This window comes from Takifugu rubripes, chromosome 22 (genome assembly GCF_901000725.2).
Source record: "Takifugu rubripes chromosome 22, fTakRub1.2, whole genome shotgun sequence".
Lineage (NCBI taxonomy): Eukaryota > Metazoa > Chordata > Actinopteri > Tetraodontiformes > Tetraodontidae > Takifugu > Takifugu rubripes.
Window position 1 is genome coordinate 7,094,907 of NC_042306.1, and position 22,378 is coordinate 7,117,284.

General features: G+C 41.5%; 2 protein-coding genes across 3 annotated transcripts; both read left to right on the forward strand.

Moving 5' to 3' along the window:
- The first annotated feature begins 1,919 nt into the window (after positions 1–1,919).
- On the forward strand, positions 1,920–12,020 carry exoc3 (exocyst complex component 3). Of its 2 annotated transcripts, XM_003975489.3 has the most exons (16): positions 1,920–2,067; positions 2,746–2,919; positions 3,712–3,931; positions 4,057–4,229; positions 5,152–5,364; positions 5,461–5,639; positions 5,833–5,949; positions 6,549–6,666; positions 6,796–6,921; positions 7,165–7,265; positions 7,538–7,648; positions 10,345–10,486; positions 11,067–11,189; positions 11,274–11,435; positions 11,521–11,642; positions 11,736–11,931. In XM_003975489.3, the coding sequence occupies exons 2-16, from the start codon at positions 2,776–2,778 to the stop codon at positions 11,929–11,931; spliced, it is 2,247 nt and encodes a 748-aa protein (XP_003975538.1). In that variant the 5' UTR covers positions 1,920–2,067; positions 2,746–2,775. The 2 variants fall into 2 exon arrangements, with proteins under 2 accessions (XP_003975538.1, XP_029687169.1); XM_029831309.1 differs by lacking the exon at positions 1,920–2,067 and having other exon boundaries at positions 2,776–2,919; positions 11,736–12,020.
- Positions 12,021–15,752: 3,732 nt separating this feature from the next.
- On the forward strand, positions 15,753–20,507 carry LOC101067505 (dnaJ homolog subfamily B member 6-like). The gene is made up of 8 exons (XM_003975512.3): positions 15,753–15,931; positions 16,403–16,509; positions 16,706–16,815; positions 17,200–17,265; positions 17,822–17,914; positions 18,282–18,425; positions 18,529–18,715; positions 19,473–20,507. Exons 2-8 carry the CDS (start codon positions 16,445–16,447, stop codon positions 19,576–19,578), a joined length of 771 nt encoding a protein of 256 aa, XP_003975561.1. The 5' UTR covers positions 15,753–15,931; positions 16,403–16,444; the 3' UTR covers positions 19,579–20,507.
- The last annotated feature ends 1,871 nt before the right edge of the window (positions 20,508–22,378 follow it).

Below are 22,378 nucleotides of genomic sequence, written 5' to 3' on the forward strand. Positions count from 1 at the left end.
CGGAGAAGTCAAAACCAGGTGAGCAGACAGGAACCAGAGACACTGAGGCAGAAGTCGTAGTCAGGGGCAGAAAGCAGGTAGGTTGTCCGGGGAACAGGCAAGGCAGGCAGAACGAAGACAGGCAGAACGAAGACAGGCAGGGTCGGTAACGGGTAATCCAGCAGGGAAACAACGCTGGAAAGTCTCGCATGAAAGCAGAAGAACAATCTGGCACTGAGTGAGTGTGAGGCTGGAGAATATATACTGGTAGGTGAGCTGATTGATGAGTGAGAGCAGGTGTGTGATCAGTGACTGAGAGCAGGTGTGGTGATCAATGACTGAGAGCAGGTGTGGTGATCAATGACTGAGAGCAGGTGTGGTGATCAGAGGGTGTGGTGTGAGCAGGGCAGTGGAAAAGTACTGGGACAGGAGGGAACTGGGGAAAAGGGGCTGTGACATTTACTGGTGATTGATAAGTTCCTGGACAGGAATAAGACATCTGATCTGGCCATCTGAGAAGACAATGGAGAAGAAGGACTGCACCAACACCAAAGGAGGCTGGAAGAAGAAGATGAGGTCATCCAAGAAGGACTGAAGGATTGGACTGAATTAGCATCAATAATTTACATATGTCTTTCTATATAAACTGGGCCAAGGGATAGTTAGGTTGTCAGACTTCATGCCCTGACAATGGACTCTGTTATTGTAGGGTTATGAACTGGCCCGGAGCTCTGTAATATTTGTATCTTGAATTGGTTCTATTGCTAAATACATTTTGAAATTGGCATTTGTTTACTTGAAGTCTTCATTTAAAGAACACGCGGATTGGCAGTGACACACGAGAGGTATTGCAATCCAACAGCATCCAAGTGGGTCATTGGAGGGAAACATTTGCAATATAGACAGTGTATACCACCCATTCGCACCGACATCGGTGACATGTTGACCTTGACTTCTACCATCACTTGCACAAAACAGCTTCCTAACTGTTAAATAAGGGAAAAGACCCCATCTAGACATGAAACTGCTTGTAATTCCAGCCATCACTTATCAAATCAATTAACACAGTGAGGAAGACTGGAACCCAACCTGGGGTCTTCACCCAGACTGGCAGGATCCACTTTTCGTGCCTTGTGTGACTGAATAAGTCACCTGTAGGTTGGTATTTGGTCACACCACCTCCTGTCCACAGGGCTTCACAAGAATGCATGTGAGTACACACAAAATGCCAAATGTCTTACAGTCTCAGTTTTAGAATTATTAATTTCTAGGTGAGTTGTTGTTATTTAAACATTCCCAGAAAAGGTTACCAAATATGAATTGTGTCTCCATGTAAATTTATATTTGTTATTACATGTTCATGTAATCTGGTTGGGCAGTGTTCTAACATAATACGTGTGTCTAAATAGCAACTGTGTAGTAATCTCAGAATTCCAAATCTTGTTTCTGGCAAAGATAGGGTGGCCTCTTTTATTTACTTAGAGATTACAATATTTTGTGGGGAGCTCACACAACTCACAGTTCTCACAGGTAACCTGGACTCTAATCTTCAAGCTGAAGTGGTCACATAGCTACACTTTTCTCAAGTACCTTAGAAATAATAACAAACAATTTTTCATCTTACAGCTGCTATTAAAGTATCTGTTTGACCCATAACAGTGTGAGAGGGCAAACTACAAGATAATTTAAATATGACTGTAGGTAGTCAATTTTAAGTCATTTATATTACAAGGCATTACCAATGTGTATCTGAGTTTTGGATGTTGGCTAAGGTCACCATAGGAAAACTGCAATCAAAATCAAATATTTTATATTTAATCTTGTCCAAACGATTAAAATACACTGAAAAATTGAAATTGGTGCTCACAAAACGGTGCTCACTCAGACATTTACACAGAGCTATGGTTGCTCATGTCATTTCCGGACATCCGCGTTGAGGATGGCAATTGACCAATCAGAGCAAAAAAAGGGCGGGTCATCGTGTGTTCCGGAACATAAAAAGCTAACAGCATAACTCCAATACAAATATTATTTTTCACGACTAGAATGTGTTTTATCCTAACAATATTTGTACCTTAACCGCCTACGGTAAGAATGTTTGAAACGATTGTGTCGACAGTTCGACCGTTTGTTTGATTAGTCGTAGAGTGCAATTAAATTTTCCTGCGTGTAGGTAGCTCATGCTATTATTGTTTGACTCGGAAAATCTGCATTACTTTGCAACATTTTTTGTGATTCTTATTCACATTTTTAATAAGATGCGACGTAATTATCTTAATTTTGTTAAACTGTACTGGATTTGTGATAACATTGGCCTATCTTGTGTTAGGGTGTGTGTGTGTGTGTGTGTGTGTGTGTGTGTGTGTGTGTGTGTGTGTGTGTGTGTGTGTGTGTGTGTGTCGCTGAAACGAAAGTTATTTGACACTACGGGGGAAAAAAATTATGTAGTATTTTGTCACCACTATATTTCCATTACCGTAATATGAGGATGACTGTCATGCGACTAAAAACCGGTCGGATTCAAACAGCCATTTCAGTTTGTGCTTGTTTTATAATTTTACAGAAGATGTTTCTTTTTTAATAACATTTCCACCAACAGGGTCACTAAAATGTGAGACTAATGTATTTGCATGACATACATACAGGGTTAATGTAAAGAATTTGTATTAATTATCAGAACATGGCGGAGCGCCCCAGTGCTACATTTGAACTACCGGTAGTTCTATAGATTAATCCATATTTCATTATTCTTGTCTTGCGCTGAAGTTTCTAATTTAAGCTTCAATAGAGAAGACAATGGAGGAGACCAGTAGGGAGGCAGTTGCCACTGCAGTGCAGCGTGTAGCGGGGATGCTGCAACGGTCAGACCAGCTGGACAAAGTGGAGCAGTATCGAAGAAGAGAGGCCCGCAAAAAAGCCTCTGTGGAAGCGAGGCTGAAGGTGATGGCCCACCCATTTCAGACCTTTATACTCCTTGTTTTCACTCATCATTGTCAGTTTATTGATACTGATTTGTAGTTGTGACTAAAATGTCACAACCCCAGAATGATAACTTGTAAATTAAAAGTGACAAACTGAAAGAAGTGGGGAGAAAATGAACAATTAACAATTCCTCACAAATACTCCCAATTTTTGAATAATAAAAAATCATAATGCATCATTATGGGGTATGTTGCTAGACAAGAGATTTGTAGCATAACACCAAAGCTTCAAATAAAAATACAGAGAGGGCAAACCACACTATGGTTTAATTATGAGATAATAAATGAGCTTTAATTAAAAAAAGAACAAACAAAATGTTTTAAGTGGCATGGATTTTTAGGAACTGCTCTGTCAGTTCTTTAGTCTTAAAGTTTAATTTTACTTCTACTAGACAAGAGTCTATTAGAAGTTAATCTAGTTAATTAGGTGTTCCAAAGATTTTTCTCCAGATTTATGGATGCTAATGTAAATAAATTGAGGCTACTTTTCAGTGCTGTAACAGTATGAACACAGTGATGCAAGGCATTATACTGGTAAATAAGGCTGTATGGTCTAAAGCTGGCATACATTCAATTCAGCTCTTACTGGGTGGCTTATCAATGTAGTACAAAATCGAAAAGGTGAAGAGCATGTGCTACTTTAGTACCCGATGCCAACAGGAGGCTGCATATAATACTCAAATTAATTTGTAATTCTTGTTTCAATGACCATTTACTCCAACCCATGTTGATGTCCCCTGACATCCCTTAGGCAGCCATTCAATCCCAGCTGGATGGTGTTCGTACAGGACTGTCCCAGCTACACAGTGCCCTGGTGGACGTCAAAGATATCCAGAACTCTTTGGCTGATGTGAGCAAAGACTGGAAACAAAGCATCAACACCATTGAGAACCTGAAAGATGTGAAGGACGCTGTTGTTCAACACAGTCAGCTGGCCTCTGCTGTGGAAAACCTGAAGAACATTTTCTCTGGTAATCTTGGGTTTTAAGAGAAACTTTAGATCATTGCAGGGAATCTTTTGCTCTTTATTTGTAGAGACTCGGCCATCACAGTTTGGATCACTAGTTTTGCATGCTGTTGTCTTCTTCTTATTTAGTCCCAGAGATCGTGGCAGAAACCCAGCAGCTCATAGAACAGGCTGAGCTTCTGCAGGCCCATAGGAAATTAATGGAACTGGAGTGTTCACGTGATGACCTCCTCTATGAGCAGTATCGTATGGACAGCAAGAACACAAGTGACATGAACCTTATTTCCATCTACTTTGAAGATGTAAGTGTGAATTTTTCTTCGCTATTCACCCAACTCATAATCACGTGATCAGTTCTAAGTAGAACTTCTCTCTGAAATGGCATAAATTCATGTTAAATTTTTTTACATTGAAAATTCAATGGTTGCTAATCAGCAAATGAACCGGGAAAACTTCAACTTTAAAAAGTTTAATCTCCATGTGTTCTGTAAAAACTGATTAATTTATATTTCTCACATGAATAACTGAGGTAGGAACTCAGAGGTCTCTGTTTAAGTCTTTCTTTGTTTGGACAGGAATGAAAACCTAATTCTAAACAGGAATGAAAACCTAATTCTAAAAATCCACAAAGACAAGTTGTCTTTGTGGATTTTTAGAATTAGGTTTTTGTACGATCCTGAAAAGCAGCGATACAAATTTTGTGCACTGTCAAGAAAACATGCGCAATGTCATATACCACTGCATATTTCAGGTGTCTAATCTGAATTGTGATTCATATTAAAGTTTTATCAGTTCAAATTTTCTAAATCTGGAATTGCATTGATTGAAAACTTTTTGAAATGCTTTCCTCAGCTTGTTGATTAAATTGTGTTTTTATTGCTGATGTATAATACTTCACACACATCTTAGCTGATTTTATTAGCAGTGGCTTATCTCATTGGTGGCATTAAGAACAGAGGGCTGGACCGGTGTAATAATCTGTTCTTACAAATGAACTTACTTTAGGATAATGTGATGTCATAAGCCCTGTTGCAAAAACAAAATGGTGGATGGCCACAGATTTCTTTTGTACAAGAATAATAGAAAGCACTCAAAACTACTAGCTGTAGATAGTAAAAAGAGCAGTTGGTGTATAGTGCTGATTATTTTGCTTAAAAATATTAGAATTACTGCAACAAATGAAATTCAAATCTGTAATACATATGGCTTTATGTATTCATCCAGGTTCAGGGGTTGTCAGATGAGTTGGCCAAACAATTGTGGATGGTCCTGCAGAGATCCATGGTAACAGTCCGTCGTGACCCAACCATGCTGGTGTCAGTGGTTCGTATCATTGAGCGGGAAGAGAAAATTGATCGCCGCATGGTTGACCGCAAAAAGCAGACTGCATTCATTCCACCTGGCCGACCTAAGTGTTGGAAGGACAAGATGTTTGATGTAGGAGGAATGATAATAGATCTGAGGAAAGAAATCCTGTTTTTGTATCTTTACATTTGTCCCAAACTTTTCTGCTGTTTTTGCTGCTGCTGCTAGGTGTTGGAAGCCACGGTCAGCACCCGCATTGAGGGCACCCAGTCAGTAACCAGGGAGGCTGATAAGATGTGGCTGGTCCGTCTTTTAGAAATAACTCGGAAATATGTACTAGATGACCTCATTGTTGTCAAGAACCTAATGGTTCAGTGCTTCCCTCCACACTACAACACTTTTAACAGGTAATGAATACAATCTGTCTCTTATAAGAAAGAGGTTCATTGCACTCAAGAAGTTATATTTACCATTGAATATCAGAATACTGTTACAATACTAATTAATGAGAACTTGCGAAAAGTGACACTGATGTTTTCATTGTAATTCTTCCGTCAGATACCTTATAATTACATGTACATATGTGTCTATGTATGGCAGATTTTTCAGTCTCTACCACAATGCGGTGTCCTCTCGTGTCAAAGAGCTTGCCTTTGAAGATCTGGAAGCTAATGAGATCGTTTCCCTGCTGACATGGGTTCTCAACACATATAAAAGGTACTTTTACACATTTTGTTTGTCAGAATTTGCTTTACTGATTGATAGTCTGCAATACAATGTCCTCATTAAACAGTTGTTTACAGCTAATACAGTTTAAACGATTGATATCCAAATGTGAATCTAGATGAGTTTTCTTGACAGTATTTTTTGGTTTGAAAAAAATTCAAGAACCTGTGTAGATTTATTGGGTAACCTGTTAGTTATGAAAGAGTAAACTATTTTTTTTTAAAGAAGAAATGTAGAGTTCTCGACTCAAAATTAGAAGCGATACCTATACTTAGCTTTTACTACATTCATTTATTAAAAGTGCCTACCTTTTCAATTACAACCCAGCCTCTTGAAATGCCATTTTATTTCACTCCATTTTCCAATATAAAAACAATGAAAGAGGGTAGAAGTAGGAAGAGTTTACACTCTACATGCTTTTTTTCTTTACTCTGGAGAACATTTGTGTTGTCAATCTGTATAAACTGAACAGGCAGAGAAAAAAAATCTGTTAACATACAAAAAATTTTAATCCATATTGTGGTACCTCTTACAGAATTGAACCATTTAGAGTCTGATAAATGTTTAAGACATGCACATGTTTGCTGTAGCATGGAGATGATGGGTCATCACGAGCTAAGAACTGAATTTAACATCGACCAGCTGGAGCCTCTGCTGCCTCAAGATTTGGTGGATGACCTGCTCAGCAAATATGTCCAGACTTTTACAGTAAGAACAATGTCCTGTCTAATCAATTTAATTCATGTTAGTCTTTCAGGATTAATTTGCAAATAAAAATAATGTCTCAGAGGCTGAATTAAACATGAGCACTGACTCTGTTTTACTGTATGTGTTTAGTCTAATATTACAGGGTGGCTGAGGAAGGCCCTGGAAACAGACAAGAAAGACTGGCAGAAAGACACAGAGCCTGAGGCGGACCAAGATGGATACTATCAGACCACACTCCCTGCTATCGTCTTTCAGGTAACACTCTTTATGCCTGAATCTTTATGTTGCTTGCATTCATCAACTAACTCTGATCATGAAGACTGACTGTTCAGAAAATAACTTTTGGAGATAAACAATTTTACTTGTAAGATATATATGGTGCAGTAATCATTCAAAACAGCCCAGATATAGTTTTGGTCAGTGAACATTCCAGGAAAACAAAAGTCTACTCATAATACAGTCACCCAAGTCATGTTCTTTGATTGTGCATATATGTAGATGTTTGAACAGAACCTGCAAGTTGCTGCACAGATTAATGGAGATTTTAAAGAACAAGTTCTGAAGCTCTGCCTGAAGCAGATGAACACCTTCCTCATTAGGTATATTTTTGCACTTTTTGACTCTATGATATTTAATAGGCTATTCTGCTTCTTTAGATTTGGGTGGGGTTCAATCCATACTACAGTCATGCTAAAGTCAAGTTTTATTCATTCATTCATTTATTCAGGCCAAACCATTACGTATATTGAATTGCACTTTGCGTGTTCTGTATGTAGCCATTAAGCCTAGTCAACCAGCTATATACCGGTACTCATTGCTGGGTTGATGGTTGATCAAATGTCTTCTCCCTCATGTGTATTTGTGTGTTTAGATACAGAGAAGAGGTGGTGGTTTATAAAGAGGAGCACCTGAGGGACAGGCAGCTTCCTCAGTTCTATGTCCAGTATATGATAGCGATCATCAACAACTGCCAGACATTCAAGTGAGTTAATTATATTAATAGATGACAAATTATTTTATTGTGCTTTTGTTAATATTTGTGATCAGTTTGAAACCAGACAGTTGAAAAAGTCTGTAGTGTTTCTTAAAAAATATTTAGAATATTTGATTATGACAAAATAAGCAACCTTTTTTTGTTAGCTGTACTTGTTTTAATTGGTTTCTTCCATCCATCCTCTACCACTTATCCGGGGTCGGGTCGCGGGGGCAGCAGCTTAAGAAGAGAAGCCCAGACTTCCCTCTCCCCAGCTACTTCTTCCAGCTCATCCAGGGGGATCCCCAGGCGTTCCCAGACCAGTCGAGGGACATAGTCTCTCCAACGTGTCCTGGGTCTTCCCGGGGGCCTCCTACCAGAGGGACATGCCCTGAACACCTCACCAGGGAGGCGTCCAGGGGGCATCATAACTAGATGCCCAAGCCTCATCTGGCTCCTTTCAATGCGGAGGAGCAGCGGAGGTGTGAGTTGAAGCTCCTTCTGACAGGAGACTCTGCCAGGCGTTCCCAGCAGACCCTCACAATACGTTTGGGTCTGCCGGGTCTGTCCGGCATCCTTCCCCACCATCGGAGCAAACTCACCACCAGGTGGTGATCAGTTGACAGCTCCGCCCCTCTCTTCACCCGAGTGTCCAGAACATGCGGCCGCAAATCCGATGACACGACCACAAAGTCGATCATCGATCTGCGGCCTAAGGCATCCTCGTGCCAAGTGCACATGTGGACGCCTTTATGCCTGAACAAGGTGTTCGTTATGGACAATCTGAGACGAGCACAGAAATCCAATAACAAAACACCATTCGGGTTCAGATCAGGGGGGCCGCTCTTCCAAATCACACCTCTCCAGGTCACACTGTCGCTGCCAACGTGAGCATTGAAGTCACCCAGGAGGACGAGGGAGCCCCCAGAAGGAGCACTCTCCAGCACTCCCTCTAAGGACTCCAAAAAGGATGGATACGCTGAACTGCTGTTTGGGCCATAGGCACAAACAACAGTCAGGATCCGTCCCCTCACCCAAAGGCAAAGGGAGGCTACCCTCTCATTCACTGGGGTAAAGTCCAATATACAGGCACTGAGCTGGGGAGAAACGAGAATTGCCACCCCTGTTCGTCGCCTCTCACCATCGGCAACTCCAGAGTGGTAAAGAGTCCAACCCCTCTCGAGAAGACTGGTTCCAGAGCCCTTGCCGTGCGTCGAAGTGAGGCCGGCTATATCTTGTCAGAACTTCTCAACCTCGCGCACCAGCTCAGTGTCCTTTCCCACCAGAGACCCCAGAGCCAGTTTATGCAGCCCGGGATCAGACCGCCAAGTTCCCTGCCTTCGGCCGCTACCCAACACACAATGCACTCGACCCCCTTGGCCCCTCCTGTAGGTGGTGAGCCCACGGGAAGGGGGTCCCATGTTGTCTCTTCGGGCTCTGCCTGGCCGGACTCCATGGGCAGAGGTCCGGCCACCAGGCACTCGCCAATGTCCACCGACCCCAGACCTGGCTCCAGGAGGGGGCCCCGGTGACCCGCATCCGGGCAAGGGAAACGTAGGACCAATGTTGTTTTCCGTCATTAGAGGGTCTTGGGCTACGCTTTGTCTGGTCCCTCACCTAGGACCAATGTTCCCTCTAAGCTGCGTGCTTGCGCAATCGTGCACTGCTTGCACATACTCAGCGCACAAGAAAATCTATGCAGCGCACAAAATAAAATTCAACAGAAACGTATTAATTAATATCTAATTTTAGAACTGATATAATCTAGTTAATTAGACCAGTAATATTGTTTTCTGTACTATTTCGCAACGTAACTCAATGAGCGACAGGTGTCCAGCCAATGATCCGATACAGTTCACTTACGCTACGCAGCCAATCAAAATTGACAGTGTTTGCATATGTGCCCTGCCTTTACTCGCCGTGCACGTTAGCTAGCTAACAGCAGTGCAGCAGATCTAAGAGACGCAAATGCTAATCCCTTATCATGGCGAAACGAACGGGCAGAGCCACATCCACTCATCAAGCCAAAGTAAAAAAGAAATGCAGTTCTTTTAAAATGGAATGGCTGTCGGAGTATGTGCAAATAGAAGAACAAGCGGTGAAACTGAGTGAGATTTTTTCCTTTTCCAGGACTCTTCCTATGGTTAAAGCAGGACTCTCACATATAACATAGTATACATCTCCTGATTTTTGTCTTTTTCATTTTATGTGCTGCTGTCATTTGATTCTTTTAATAAGCCATGTAACTTGCTATGATCCAAGGTTTTGAACAAGCGTGATACTGGTGTGTGGCCACAGCGTACCCATCTGATGTTGCTCACAGTGTGCTCAGGGAACTTGTGTGTCTGCTCAGACACATGAAAAATTAGAGGGAACATTGCCTAGGACCTGTTTGCCATGGGTGGCCCTACCAGGGGCATAAAGCCCCAGACAACGGAGCTCCTTGGATCATTGGAACACGCAAACCCCTCCACCACGTTAAGGTGGTAGCCCAGGAGGGGATTGGTTTTTTACCTGTAATTGTTCTACCCTTATACAGCATGGTTGTGACCTAATTGTAATGTATGTATGAGATATACAGTATGCGTGGGGTTTTTCATGTCATGTTTACAAGATATGTTTTATTGCTGTTCAACTGAAGTTTGAGCTTTTGTCATATCACATGAAGTGAAATTAAATTTAATAACCTTTATTTCTCCCCACAGAGAGTCAATCAATAGTCTGAAAAGAAAATATTCTCAGTCTTCTGAGCCCAGTGACAGTGATGCTGCCATAGAAAGGACTCTGAATGAGGTGGCTAAAGAGGGATGCCAGTTCCTGCTGGATGAAGTCTTCCTGGACCTTGAGGCAAGAACTCTTCACAAATGGGAAAAAAACTAGATTAGATGCTCTTTTTGGAAAGATTGGTCATCTGCTGTCATGTTATCAAGTAGCAGGTCCACCACAGTGTTCCAGTTAGCTCTAACTTTTCCAACTACCTTCACGTAACTGAAATAACAGCTTAACGATAATAAATTGGTGCATAAACCTTATTCTAAGCAATTAAAATAAATAAAGCAAAGTGAGAACAATTTACAAAGGATTGTATTCCAATTAAAATATAAAATTTAGTGATTGTGCAACATGAAAATATTGTTTATATTGTATAAATATTCCAAAGATGTGCTTGTCAACATGTCATATGTATTGCTACGGCATCATGATGATGTGTCTGAATATTAAAGGACATTGAAACATAGTCACAGTTCGGTAGTAGGTCAACATTCATTCTATTGTTGACAACAGCTCCTTAGCTACAACATGTGTTTATCATTAACACGGTAACATACAACTGCTTTACTGAGACGTTCACATATCAGAGGCAGACGGAGACTCAAACTGACATACGTTAAGTTCTAATGCATTCAAATGTAACTTTATGATCCAGCATCACCTATATGAGCTAATGACCAGGAAGTGGTTGACTGGCTCACATGCTGTGGACACCATCTGCGTGACCGTTGAGGACTATTTTAATGATTTCAACAAGATCAAGAAGCCCTTCAATCAGGTAGCATAGCAGTAGAATCAAACCTGGTATGAGCTTGAGGGATTTTTTGATCGCTTGTCTGTTTGTGTTTGTTCATGTTTGCAGGAGATGACCAGTGCAGCCCTTCGCAGAGTTGTGGTGGAGTATGTCAAAGCAGTGATGCAGAAGAGAATCGCCTTCAAAAATGCAGATGAGAGGAAAGAGGGAGCAGAAAGGATGATCAAGGAGGCTGATCAGTTCAAATTCCTGTTCAGAAAACTATCTGCTGTGAGTTCACATATAACAACTACAGTACAGACCTAAAAATAAAGTTAATTTGCAATACATTTACTTCTTTTCATAATGCGCATAGGGTGAAGACACAGATCGGCTATGTGGTGCTATTTCTGCCATTGCTGAGGTGTTCAAGCTGACTGATCCCACGCTGCTTTTCCTAGAGGTCTCTACTCTGGTCTCCAAATATCCTGATATCCGGTACACACATTTTCTGTTAACCTGCATGGACATTTATTTATGATACTACTGCTGACTACTGCTACTGATTATTTTACGGTTGTGCTTCCACAGGGAGGAGCACATCCAGGCACTGCTGTCTGTACGTGGTGATGCAAGCAAAGAAATGCGACAGATGATCATTGGGACTCTAAATGAGAACAAAGTTTCCCACTCTGGTGTTACACAGCCTATCTTCAAGGATATTACAGTTCCTACCATCACCATGACTACCATGACCTCTATGGCAACAGCAAAGCTGTTAAAATAAATCACGATACACTTTACAATTTTGGCTCCGACCAGATGCTAGCGAAGACACCTGCGTTAAGAGAATAAAATTTTATTTGTAACGTGGGATTTTCTTGTTCTTTTGTTAAAACCTCAATTTTGCTTGTCAGATAATACAAAGATGTTGTCTTGACAACAGTCAGGTCCTGATTACTTGCTGTGTGAGGTGTGTAAGTATGTGATGCCTCCAGCTTCCTTTCATTGCACACATCCAAGTCTGGTTATCTACTGAGTTTGAATTGCCTGTAGGTGTCAATTTGAGTATTCATTTTGACACTATACCCATTCTAAGTTAATTTTTATGAAACATCTTGTGTTTAAAACCCTATTTTAGGCAATATTTTTATCCTATTTTAGGCAATTGATCTCGTGAGACATTATCATAACTTCAGATGTAAATCATATTGACACTGCCAATGTTTATTTGTTGCTGTCACCACACAACCAGGCATGATAGTCCATTCAAACATCCACAAGGGTTGAAATTTAACGTGATGACATCTGTTCGATCCTGTTGGTTGGCTGACGTCAATGATGCCAAATGCATGTACCGTATTGGCCCGAATATTAGACGACCACCTCTTTTTCAAGACTCAAGTTTGAAAAAAGACTATTTTCTGTTATCTCTTATTTTCTTCTTTCTTTCTTACCGCTATTTTTTATTTTTCTTCTTCGTGCTACCGCTATTTTTATTTTTATTCTTCGTGACAGGGGTTCGCTTTGGCCTGGGGAGTTAAGTTCAGCATTCGCTTTAAAGATATCTGGCGCCATCTAGCGTTGTGAATGGGTATAATGTCTAGCCCCCGAATGTAAGACGACCCCCACTTTTTCAGTCTTATTTCAAAGCAAAAAACACCGTCTTATATTCGGGCCAATACGGTATTATTTTTATTTAGTCCTATTATGTGAAACATCCAGTTGTATATGTAAACTGTTATTTTGGCAAAGCTTGTTTTTTTTTTAATGAGATGCCTGCGTATGTTAGAACAACCGGAGTATTAAAACACCCATTAATTTCGTTTCCGCGATCTTGTTCTTTCGGTCATCACCCAATGTTGATGGCTATAGGTGAGGACTGGGACGTAGATCGACCGGTAGATCGAGAGCTTTGCCTTCTGGCTCAGCTCCTTCTTCACCACAACGGCTCAGTTGAGCGCCCGCATCACTGCTGACGCCGCTCCGATCCGCCTGTCGATCTCACGTTCCATCCTACCCTCACTCGTGAACAAGATCCCGAGATACTTGAACTCCTCCACCTGGGGCAGGACCTCCTCCCCAACGCGGAGAAGGCACTCTACCTTTTTCCGAGCGAGGACCATGGACTCTAACTTGGAGGTGCTGATCCGCATCCCTGCCACTTCACACTCGGTTGCGAACAGCATATGTTGGAGGTCCCTGTTTGATCTCGCCAGAAGAACCACGTCATCTGCAAAAAGCAGCAACGAGATCTTCCGCCAACCGAACTCAACACCCTCCACTCCCCGGCTGCGCCTTGAAATTCTGTCCATAAAAATTATGAACAGAACCGGTGACAAAGGGCAGCCCTGGCGGAGTCCAACCCTCACTGGGAACGAGTCCGACTTACAACCGACTATCCGGACCAAACTCCTGCTCCTTTGGTACAGGGACTGGACGGGCCCTTATCAAGGGACCTTCCACCCCATACTCCCAGAGCACCCCCCACAGGATGCTTCTGGGGACCCGGTCATAAGCCTTTTCCAAGTCCACAAAACACATGTGGACTGGTTGGGCAAACTCCCAACTCCCCTCAAGCACCCCAGCAAGGGTAAAGAGGTGATCCGTGGTTCCATGACCGGGGCGAAACCCGCATTGTTCCTCCTCGAGCAGAGGTTCAACTATCAGTCTAATCCTCTTTTCCAGCACCCTGGCATAGACTTTCCCAGGGAGGCTGAGGAGTGTGATCCCCCTATAGTTGGAACGCACCCTCTGGTCCCCACTCTTAAAAATAGGGACCACCACCCCGGTCTGCCAGTCCAAGGGCACTGCTCCCGATGTCCACGCAATGTTGCAGAGGCATGTCAACCAGGACAGCCCTACAACATCCAGAGCCTTAAGATACCCCGGGCGGATCTCATCCGCTCCCGGAGCTCCGCCACCAGGCAGCTGTTTCACTACCTCGGCAACTTCCGCTCCGGAAATTGGATGGTCCACCTCCTGGTCATCCGACTCTGTTCCACCTTGAAGATACGTGTTGGTGGGTTTGAGGAGCTCCTGTAAGTATTCCTTCCACCACCGGATAATTCCCCTAGGAGACGTCAGCAGCTGCCCACGCACCCCTAACACGGTGTGGGCGAGTTGCCGCCTGCCGCCCCTAAGGCGCCGGACAGTTTGCCAGAATCTTCTCGGAACAGACCGAAAGTCTTCCTCCATAGCCTCACCGAACTCCTCCCATGCCCGCGTTTTTGCCTCCGCGACTGTCGCAGCCGCAACCCGCTTAGCCAAACTGTACCGGTCAGCTGCTTCCGGAGACCCACAAACCAGCCATGACCTGTAGGCCTCTTTTTTCAGCCTGACGGCTCCCCTCACCTCTGGTGTCCACCATCGGGTACAGGGATTACCGCCACGACCAGCACCAGCGGCCTTGCAGCCATAGCTCACGACAGCCGCCTCGACAATGGCGGAGCGGAACATGGCCCATTCAGACTCAATGTCCCCTAACGCCCTCGGAACACAATCAAAGCTCTGTCGGAGGTGGGAGTTGAAGACCAGCCTGACGGGTTCCTCCACCAAGCGTTCCCAACAGACCCTCACTAAGCGGTTGGGCCTGCCAGGTCTGCGCGGTAGCTTTCCCTCCCACCTGATCCAACTCACCACCAGGTAGTGATCAGTTGACAGCTCTGCTCCTCTCTTCACCCGAGTGTCCAAAACATATGGCCGCAGAGCACCGATGAACAACCTTATGTTCGAACATGGTGTTAGTTATGGCCAACTAGCATGCGACTAGCACAGAAGTCCAATAACTGAACACCACTCTGGTTCTGATCGGGCAGACCGTTCCTCCCAATCACGGCTTTCCAGGTCACGCTGTCGTTGCCGTTGTCGTTGAAGTCTCCCAGCAGCACGATGGAGTCCCCAGTTGGGACACTGTCCAGCATCCGTCCTAGATCCTCCAAAAAGGGCGGGTACTCTGAACTATTGTTTGGTGCATACGCACAAACAATCCTGAGCCGACGCTATGTGTGGAGGTGAGGCCAACCATATTTAGTCGGTAAAGCTCAACCTCCCCCACAAGCTCTAGCTCTTTCCCCGCCAGAGAGGTGACGTTCCATGTTCCAAAAGCCAATTTCCATAACCGAGGATCGGACCGCCAAGGCCCCCGCCTTGGTCCGCCGCCCAATCCACACTGCACCACACTACACCATTAATATTAAGTTGTTGTTTTTTTAAAAAAACAAAACACTTGACAGAGGTTGGGGTTCTGGTCGTGGTACAACAGTGTTACCTGATGGACAAAACTTATACTGCCACTTGAATTCCGCTCCGTCCAGAGCACTTTCTCGCCAACTGGCTGAAGATTGTGTTGAAAGAAACAGGAAAATGAAATCGTGTCAATCCTTCCTGCGCGTTGCATTTAGTTAATATACATTAAGCTGATTTTTTCGCCCTCTTCATGTTACGGAAAAAAACGAAAATCCAAACCAAGTTTTCAGTTTGAATAATGCGTGCTCTATAGACTGATTTTAGCTGCAAATACAGTTGGTAATAGCGCCTTACATGGCTGATTTGACATACCACCTGTGTCCGACCGGGGGCGGTAAGTAGACACTACGCTGTAAAAAAAGAGCAACAAAAGGAAAAAAAAGGACACGAAGAAATGAGAAACAGGACGTTGTTTTGCTGTGAATTCTCGCTGCACCACATCATGATTACTATGATTGTGACATTTTAGCTTGAGTTGCAACCTGACTACTGGCCTGCGTGTCTTCTCATTTTTTAACGTCGATTCAACCTAAACCGAGGTAAGAATGTTTGGCAGAGCCGGTAAAAATCTAGTCTGACGTATATTGCTAATCAAAGCTAGGCTAACACTCCAAACTGATTACTGCATGTTTGCAGCAGACAAAACCGCCAGAAACAAATCTATATCCATCAAATTATTGCATCTTGTAAGTTGTTAAAAATAATATTCTAAAACTAATTGCTATTTGTTAATCCGCCTCGGACATTTCATTAAAACACTAGTCCTGAAGGATATTATAAAACACAAGAAAAGTCATGTACATTGCAGTACTTCGTCCAAATATTCAGCCGTACGTTGATTATTATCATTGCGCCATATCTCTTTTAACCCAAACTCGGGGTTTGCGGGCATACAAAGCGGAATGGGTTGAATTTTAACTACGTTTTTTGACAAGAATTGCGTTTTTGGGCGGTACAGCTACAAGCTCACTGCAGTGACATCTTATGTCTGACAATGGCGCTTTTTTCAGCTTCACAAAGCTTCCTGGAGGATCCTCTGTAATCTTGCCATCATGGTGGAGTACTATCAGATCTTAGGTGTCCGGAGAGATGCATCAGCAGAAGATATAAAGAAGGCGTGAGTTGTGGAAATCCTATTACGCAGCATCAAAATGACTTTTTCTCATCAGTGAAGGGATCGATTTTGTGATTACTTTTTAATCCATTGTATATTGCACATTGTCAAAAATGATCATAGCATTATCATAAGACTGTTAAGTGGTTTAACAATAATTTGGCTTTAACTCTTTGGGAATTTTCTGTTTCTGATTTAGGTATAGAAAGTTGGCCCTGAAGTGGCACCCTGATAAAAACCCAGAGAACAAAGAGGAGGCAGAGAAGAAGTTCAAGGAGCTGTCAGAGGCTTATGAAGTCCTGTCAGATGGTTGGTGTTACCATTACTCTGCAGCTTATGTTCCTGTGGCGGGGGTTGGGGGAGAACTTTACATCGCTTTACAATCAGGCATAACATTCTGACCACATGTTTGGTATTGCATTGGTCTTATTTTAGCTGCTAGAGTAGGTCTAAACCATTTGGAGTAAAAGGTCATAGCCTTATGAGATATTATCAAATCTAATAACATTGTTGCCCATTTTTCCTATCTCTAACCCATTAACCGAGGACAAAATTCCACATCCATTTATTTGTTGCCTCATACATCCAAAGTATCTTGACAGAGATAATCAGTGTTTTTCAATTCACGATCAATGCAAATATTAATTGTAATATTGTAATTAAGGGTTTGTTTTGTTCACTTTTTTCTTCTAGCCAACAAGAAGAGCATATATGATCGCTATGGAAAAGAGGGACTGACAGGGAATAACACAGGAAGAGGTAAGTGTATTGAATTGATTTTATTATAAGAACATAAAATTTAAAATGATATGTACACTACATAATTTTAAAGGCCAATTTTTGCTAGAATTAGTTTGGCGTGATATGAATTTACAGAAATTGACCTTTTATAATAGTAATTGTAGGTATTCTAACTATAGCTACTGATTATGAGTATTGTTTTTCAGTTCAGTAGACATTTATGTTGAGCTGTCCTGGAAATGGTAGTCACAGTTTCAAAGCTAATATATATATTTTTACCACAGCTCTGTGTATAAGTGGGAGACTTCATTTAGAAATTGCAGGATAGGCTCTGATATATTCCAAAACTTTAAAATCTATATGTCCCTTTATTGATATTTTAAAATTATGATGAAGCTTTAGTGTATGTATGTGGGATATTGCAATGGAGGGGCAATGCATTGGATTTGCTCTGCATTTTTTCCTCGTCTTGCTTGAGACACTTTAACCATATCAACTGCTGCTAAGATGTACTTTATTCATCCCCGTAGGGAAATTGAATTAATGAAATTGAATTAATGCTGCCGTGTTTCAGGAAACCACTTCCATGGGCCATTCACATTCCGTGATCCAGATGATGTTTTCAGGGAATTTTTTGGTGGCAGAGATCCGTTTTCAGACTTTTTTGGTAAGTCTGAATTCTGTTTTGTAGTTTAAATAGGTTCTTTTGTGACATGCACAATACAGAATACTTACTAATGATAATATTAGACTTTATTTATAGAATGATTTTCACCCAGGAATCAAGTCTCAAATACTTTAAAAATTAAATACAATATTTAAGCATACACAACATTAGTTACTCTAAAGCCCTGAAAAAAAGAAAATTACAAGTATAAACACTTAGAATATAACATGATGGAAATAAAGAGACATGCTGATGAAACATTTTAAAACAATAGGATATTGGGGGTAAGCTATTCTTTTCGATCAGTCTATCATTTGTGGGGCCCTCAGATTGTCCAAATCTGAAAATTTTACCCTCCTGTTATCAGGTGTTGACCCATTTGGTGATGACCCATTCTTTGGCAACAGCCGGCGCCACCACGGACGGGCAGATCATAGCAGAATTGGTGGCACATTTTTTGGAGGTTTTGGGTTTCCTCCATTTGGTGCTGGCTTTTCACCCTTCGATCCTGGTAAGATACATCAGGATAAATAAAGACTTCAAGAAAACAAAGTTTTATCATAACCATAAAGTAGTAGTATCAGTTGCAGTAATTGGATTCTCTTCTATTGCAGGCTTCACATCTTTTGGCTCCATGAGCACAATGGGCAGTCTTGGAGGTGGAGGTTTCACTTCATTCTCCTCAACCTCCTTTGGTGGTGGGGGAGGTCATGGAGGAGGTCAGGGAGGAGGCATGGGCAACTTCCGTTCTGTTTCCACCTCCACCAAGATCATTGATGGCAGGAGAATTACCACCAAAAGGTATATTTGATGGTCCTGTATACTGCCTTTCTACAGTGTTTACTGTATTCTAATTCTACAGTCCATTTTTCAAGTAAGAGTACAAACACATAAAAGATGTCATTACTTCATATCATTCAGCAGTTTTTTTATTTTCAAACTAATTTGTAATAAAAAAAAATGGCCATCTCATGACATGAAACTAACAACATAAGAAGAAATAACCTTTGGGGAGAAATGCATTTAATCTCAACAGTTGTTTTTCTGGTTTTATTTTTAAAATAACACTGTTAAAGCACTCATGTAAATAACAATATTTGGCGATGACTATTTTAGATCTGAATCATAGACTAGGCTCAACCAAATCATATTCTAAACTCTGGTGTTAAAATGTGTTTATCTGTATTCCCTCATGGCTGTGAAGACCAGTGTGTTTCATTTCCTGCAGACCTGTAGTTGCAGCATTGCTGGTGTCTGATTCATCGGTGCTTTAGGCTGTTGGTAGTTTCTGTCATACAGATACACCGCTTCAGCATTGAGCAGGTTCTGTTCTGTAGACAGGTGTAGATCATAGTTTGCTCAAGTGAGACCAGTTAATAAAGGAATTTTATGAATAACATGTAAGTTTGTTCTTATTATTAATAGTTTTTCAATTCTTTGTGTCATGATTGCTGAGTTTTCTGTCATCATGTCCATTTGTTTGCCTTTTGTATGGCAAACAAATGTATTTGTGGAGGTTTTATCAGTTTCCTAATCCAGTTTTTGTTTTGGCCAACAGGATTGTAGAGAATGGTCAAGAGCGGGTGGAGGTGGAGGAAGATGGTCAACTGCGATCATTGACCATTAATGGTAAAGTGCAGCTGCTTCGTCTGGAACAAAAGTAAAGTTCGAGGGATCGTCTCCTGGAGAACTGTTACCTCAGCACAAACTAAAGCTTGAAACAGAAAAAAATGAGAAAAAGGTGTAATAGTGCTCCACTGTTGTCTGATCTTCATGTTTAGGTTGTGTTTCTTTGCTCTGAGTCAAGATGGAAACTTTTCTATGCATTTTGGTCATGGATTTCTAAGTTGAAAATGTCAATATATTTTGACTCAGGGTGATGTGAACTTTTGGTGTTTGGACCACAGTATTGTGATGTATGTTATCAGCCCTGCGTATCCCTCCCCCACTCACAAACATTCTGTATGCACTGTAGGGCTGCAATGATTCCACAAAAACATCAATGCAAAATCTTCATAGTCTTGGACAGAGACGATTGATTAAGAACTTGGCTCATTCTAATAACTGGATACTGTTCATTTATTTTCTTCAGTATTAGTTTTTAACTGGAAATCATTTTGTAGTGAGACAAATCCTTCACATATCTCCACAGTATTTTCTTTTGCACTTTTGCCTAATTTTTATATTTTTAAGAGTACAACATTATTAGTTATGAGTATAATACTAGTATAATACTATTAGTGCAGATTATTCTGCTGTGTATGACTGCAGATACACATCACAAAACTTTGCTTTACTAGAAAAAGAGCTATTTTAATGAAGGCATTTTTTTCCTTTTCTTTAAAAATTATACATCCATGTTTGATTAGTCATTTTTAATATTTAAAATAACATGGTAGGCTGAATCACAATTTTATATGTTCTAATGAAGATGTAGTTTGTGATTATTTATTATTGCATGTTAAACTGTTCATATTGAGTCTTAATGTTCAAATTGTAAAATGATACAGACATTGAAAAAATAAATGTCGTATGTGATTGTGGAAGGAGTCTTATGTACAATATGAAATTAGTAAACATGTTTAAACCTGCATTCAGGATGAAAGAATCATTTTCTTTTAAAAACACACTTTTCTTAATACTACTATACATGCTGTTCTGAGTAGTTCAAAAACATACGTTTCTTAACTGCAACTCACTTATGACCCTTGAACAGAGCATCAGCTATGAGCACTGAAAAATTGACAATTACAGTTCATAAATATGAACTATAGACCAGGTAAATGCAATTGGATTAACTGGTGCTGGATCAGACCCTCGCACCTCTACGCAACTGTTGTAGATTTTATTCTGGGTCTGTACAGTATTTCTGTTCTTTGCATTGAGAAAAATGTTGTTTAGGTGTAATTAGTTTTAATATGTGCATTAGAGTCATTGCACTCAAGATTTTTATGTAATTATCTGTTGAGTTAATCAATTGTTAACTTTGCTCTCCATAAACAGTACTCTGTTTTTCTTATTAATTTGGCTTTTCACAGACACAAATTTCAGAATGATTTGTAAGTCACAGGACGTGTGCAAACTTGTCAGAGGCCAAGCGGACAAGCAGGACAGTGATTTCTTTGGCAATCCTGGCAATGCTATTGTGTACCACTTCTGACAAGATTTTCTAAAACAAGAAAAGATTTAATACAGATAACTGACAGCAATTCATCAAAATCAAATTGAAATCAAATCAATCTTTATATATATAGTGTCTTACAATCAAAATTGTTTCAAGGTGCTTTCCAGAATCCCAGGGCCTAATCCCAGACAAGCAACAGTGGCAAGGAAAAACTCCCCTTTAACAGAAAGAAACCTTGAGCAGGACCAGGCTCATGTAGGGGGACCCTCCTGCTGGGGGCCGGCTGGGTAGAGAGGAGAGGGGGGAGGACAGGTAGAGGATAGAATGGAGAGGAGAGGAGAGGAGAGGAGAGGAGAGGAGAGGAGAGGAGAGGAGAGGAGAGGAGAGGAGACCATGACCCAGTGAGGTGACAGAGGCCTGTCAGGTGAACATGTTTCTGGACCCTGGCAGCCTTGGCCTATAACAGCATAGCTAAGATGTTAACCTAACGATTAGACGACCCCCTAAGTATGATAATTTGTCTATCTATGATAGTAACTGGAACTACAGAATTAGTAACAATAAGCTTTTGCAAAAAGGTAGGTTTTAAGTCTGATCTTAAAAGTAGAGATGGAGTCTGCCTCCCGTATCTGGACAGGGAGCTGGTTCCATAGCAGGGGGGCCTGGTAGCTAAATGCTCGGCCCCCCATTCTACCCCTAGAGACGCTGGGAACCACAAGTAGACCAGCATTCTGAAAGTGGAGCGGTCTATTGGGCTGGTAAGGTGTCACTAGCTCCTCCAGGTAGGATGGAGCTAGGCCTCTGAGGACCTTGTAGGTCAAAAGAAGGGTTTTAAAAATTATTCTAAATTTAACGGGCAGCCAATGAAGAGACGCCAGTACAGGAGTAATGTGATCTCTTTTGTCAATACCTGTCAGAACTCTGGCTGCAGCATTTTGGATCAACTGGAGGCTTCTTAAAGAGTTGTTTGGACACCCTGTTAATAAAGAATTACAATAGTCCAGCCTGGAAGTAACAAATGCATGGACTAACTTTTCAGCATCATGCCGCATCAGTAGTTTCCTGATCTTTGTGATGTTCCTCAAGTGAAAAAAGGCACTTCTAGAGACTATTTTAATGTGTGAGTTGAAGGAGAGGTTTTGGTCAAAAGTTACTCCTAGATTCCTCACAGAGAGACTAGATGTTCATGAGATACCATCTAGAGTGATCATGTGATCTAATCTATCCCTGAGAGGTTCAGGACCAAACACCATGACCTCAGTTAAGGAGGAGGAAATTTGAAGACATCCAGGACTTTATGTCTTTAAGACAGGTCTGAAGCTTCACTAACTTCTCTGTCT

Coding starts and splice junctions, on each gene's coding strand:
- exoc3 (XM_003975489.3), top strand. CDS start 2,776: ATGGAGGAGACCAGTAGGGAGGCAGTTGCCACTGCAGTGCAGCGTGTA. Junction 7,649..10,344: donor AACAACTGCCAGACATTCAA/GTGAGTTAATTA, acceptor TTCTCCCCACAG/AGAGTCAATCAATAGTCTGA. Junction 11,190..11,273: donor TCAAGAAGCCCTTCAATCAG/GTAGCATAGCAG, acceptor TCATGTTTGCAG/GAGATGACCAGTGCAGCCCT.
- LOC101067505 (XM_003975512.3), top strand. CDS start 16,445: ATGGTGGAGTACTATCAGATCTTAGGTGTCCGGAGAGATGCATCAGCA. Junction 16,816..17,199: donor TTATGAAGTCCTGTCAGATG/GTTGGTGTTACC, acceptor TTTTTCTTCTAG/CCAACAAGAAGAGCATATAT. Junction 18,426..18,528: donor CTTTTCACCCTTCGATCCTG/GTAAGATACATC, acceptor CTTCTATTGCAG/GCTTCACATCTTTTGGCTCC.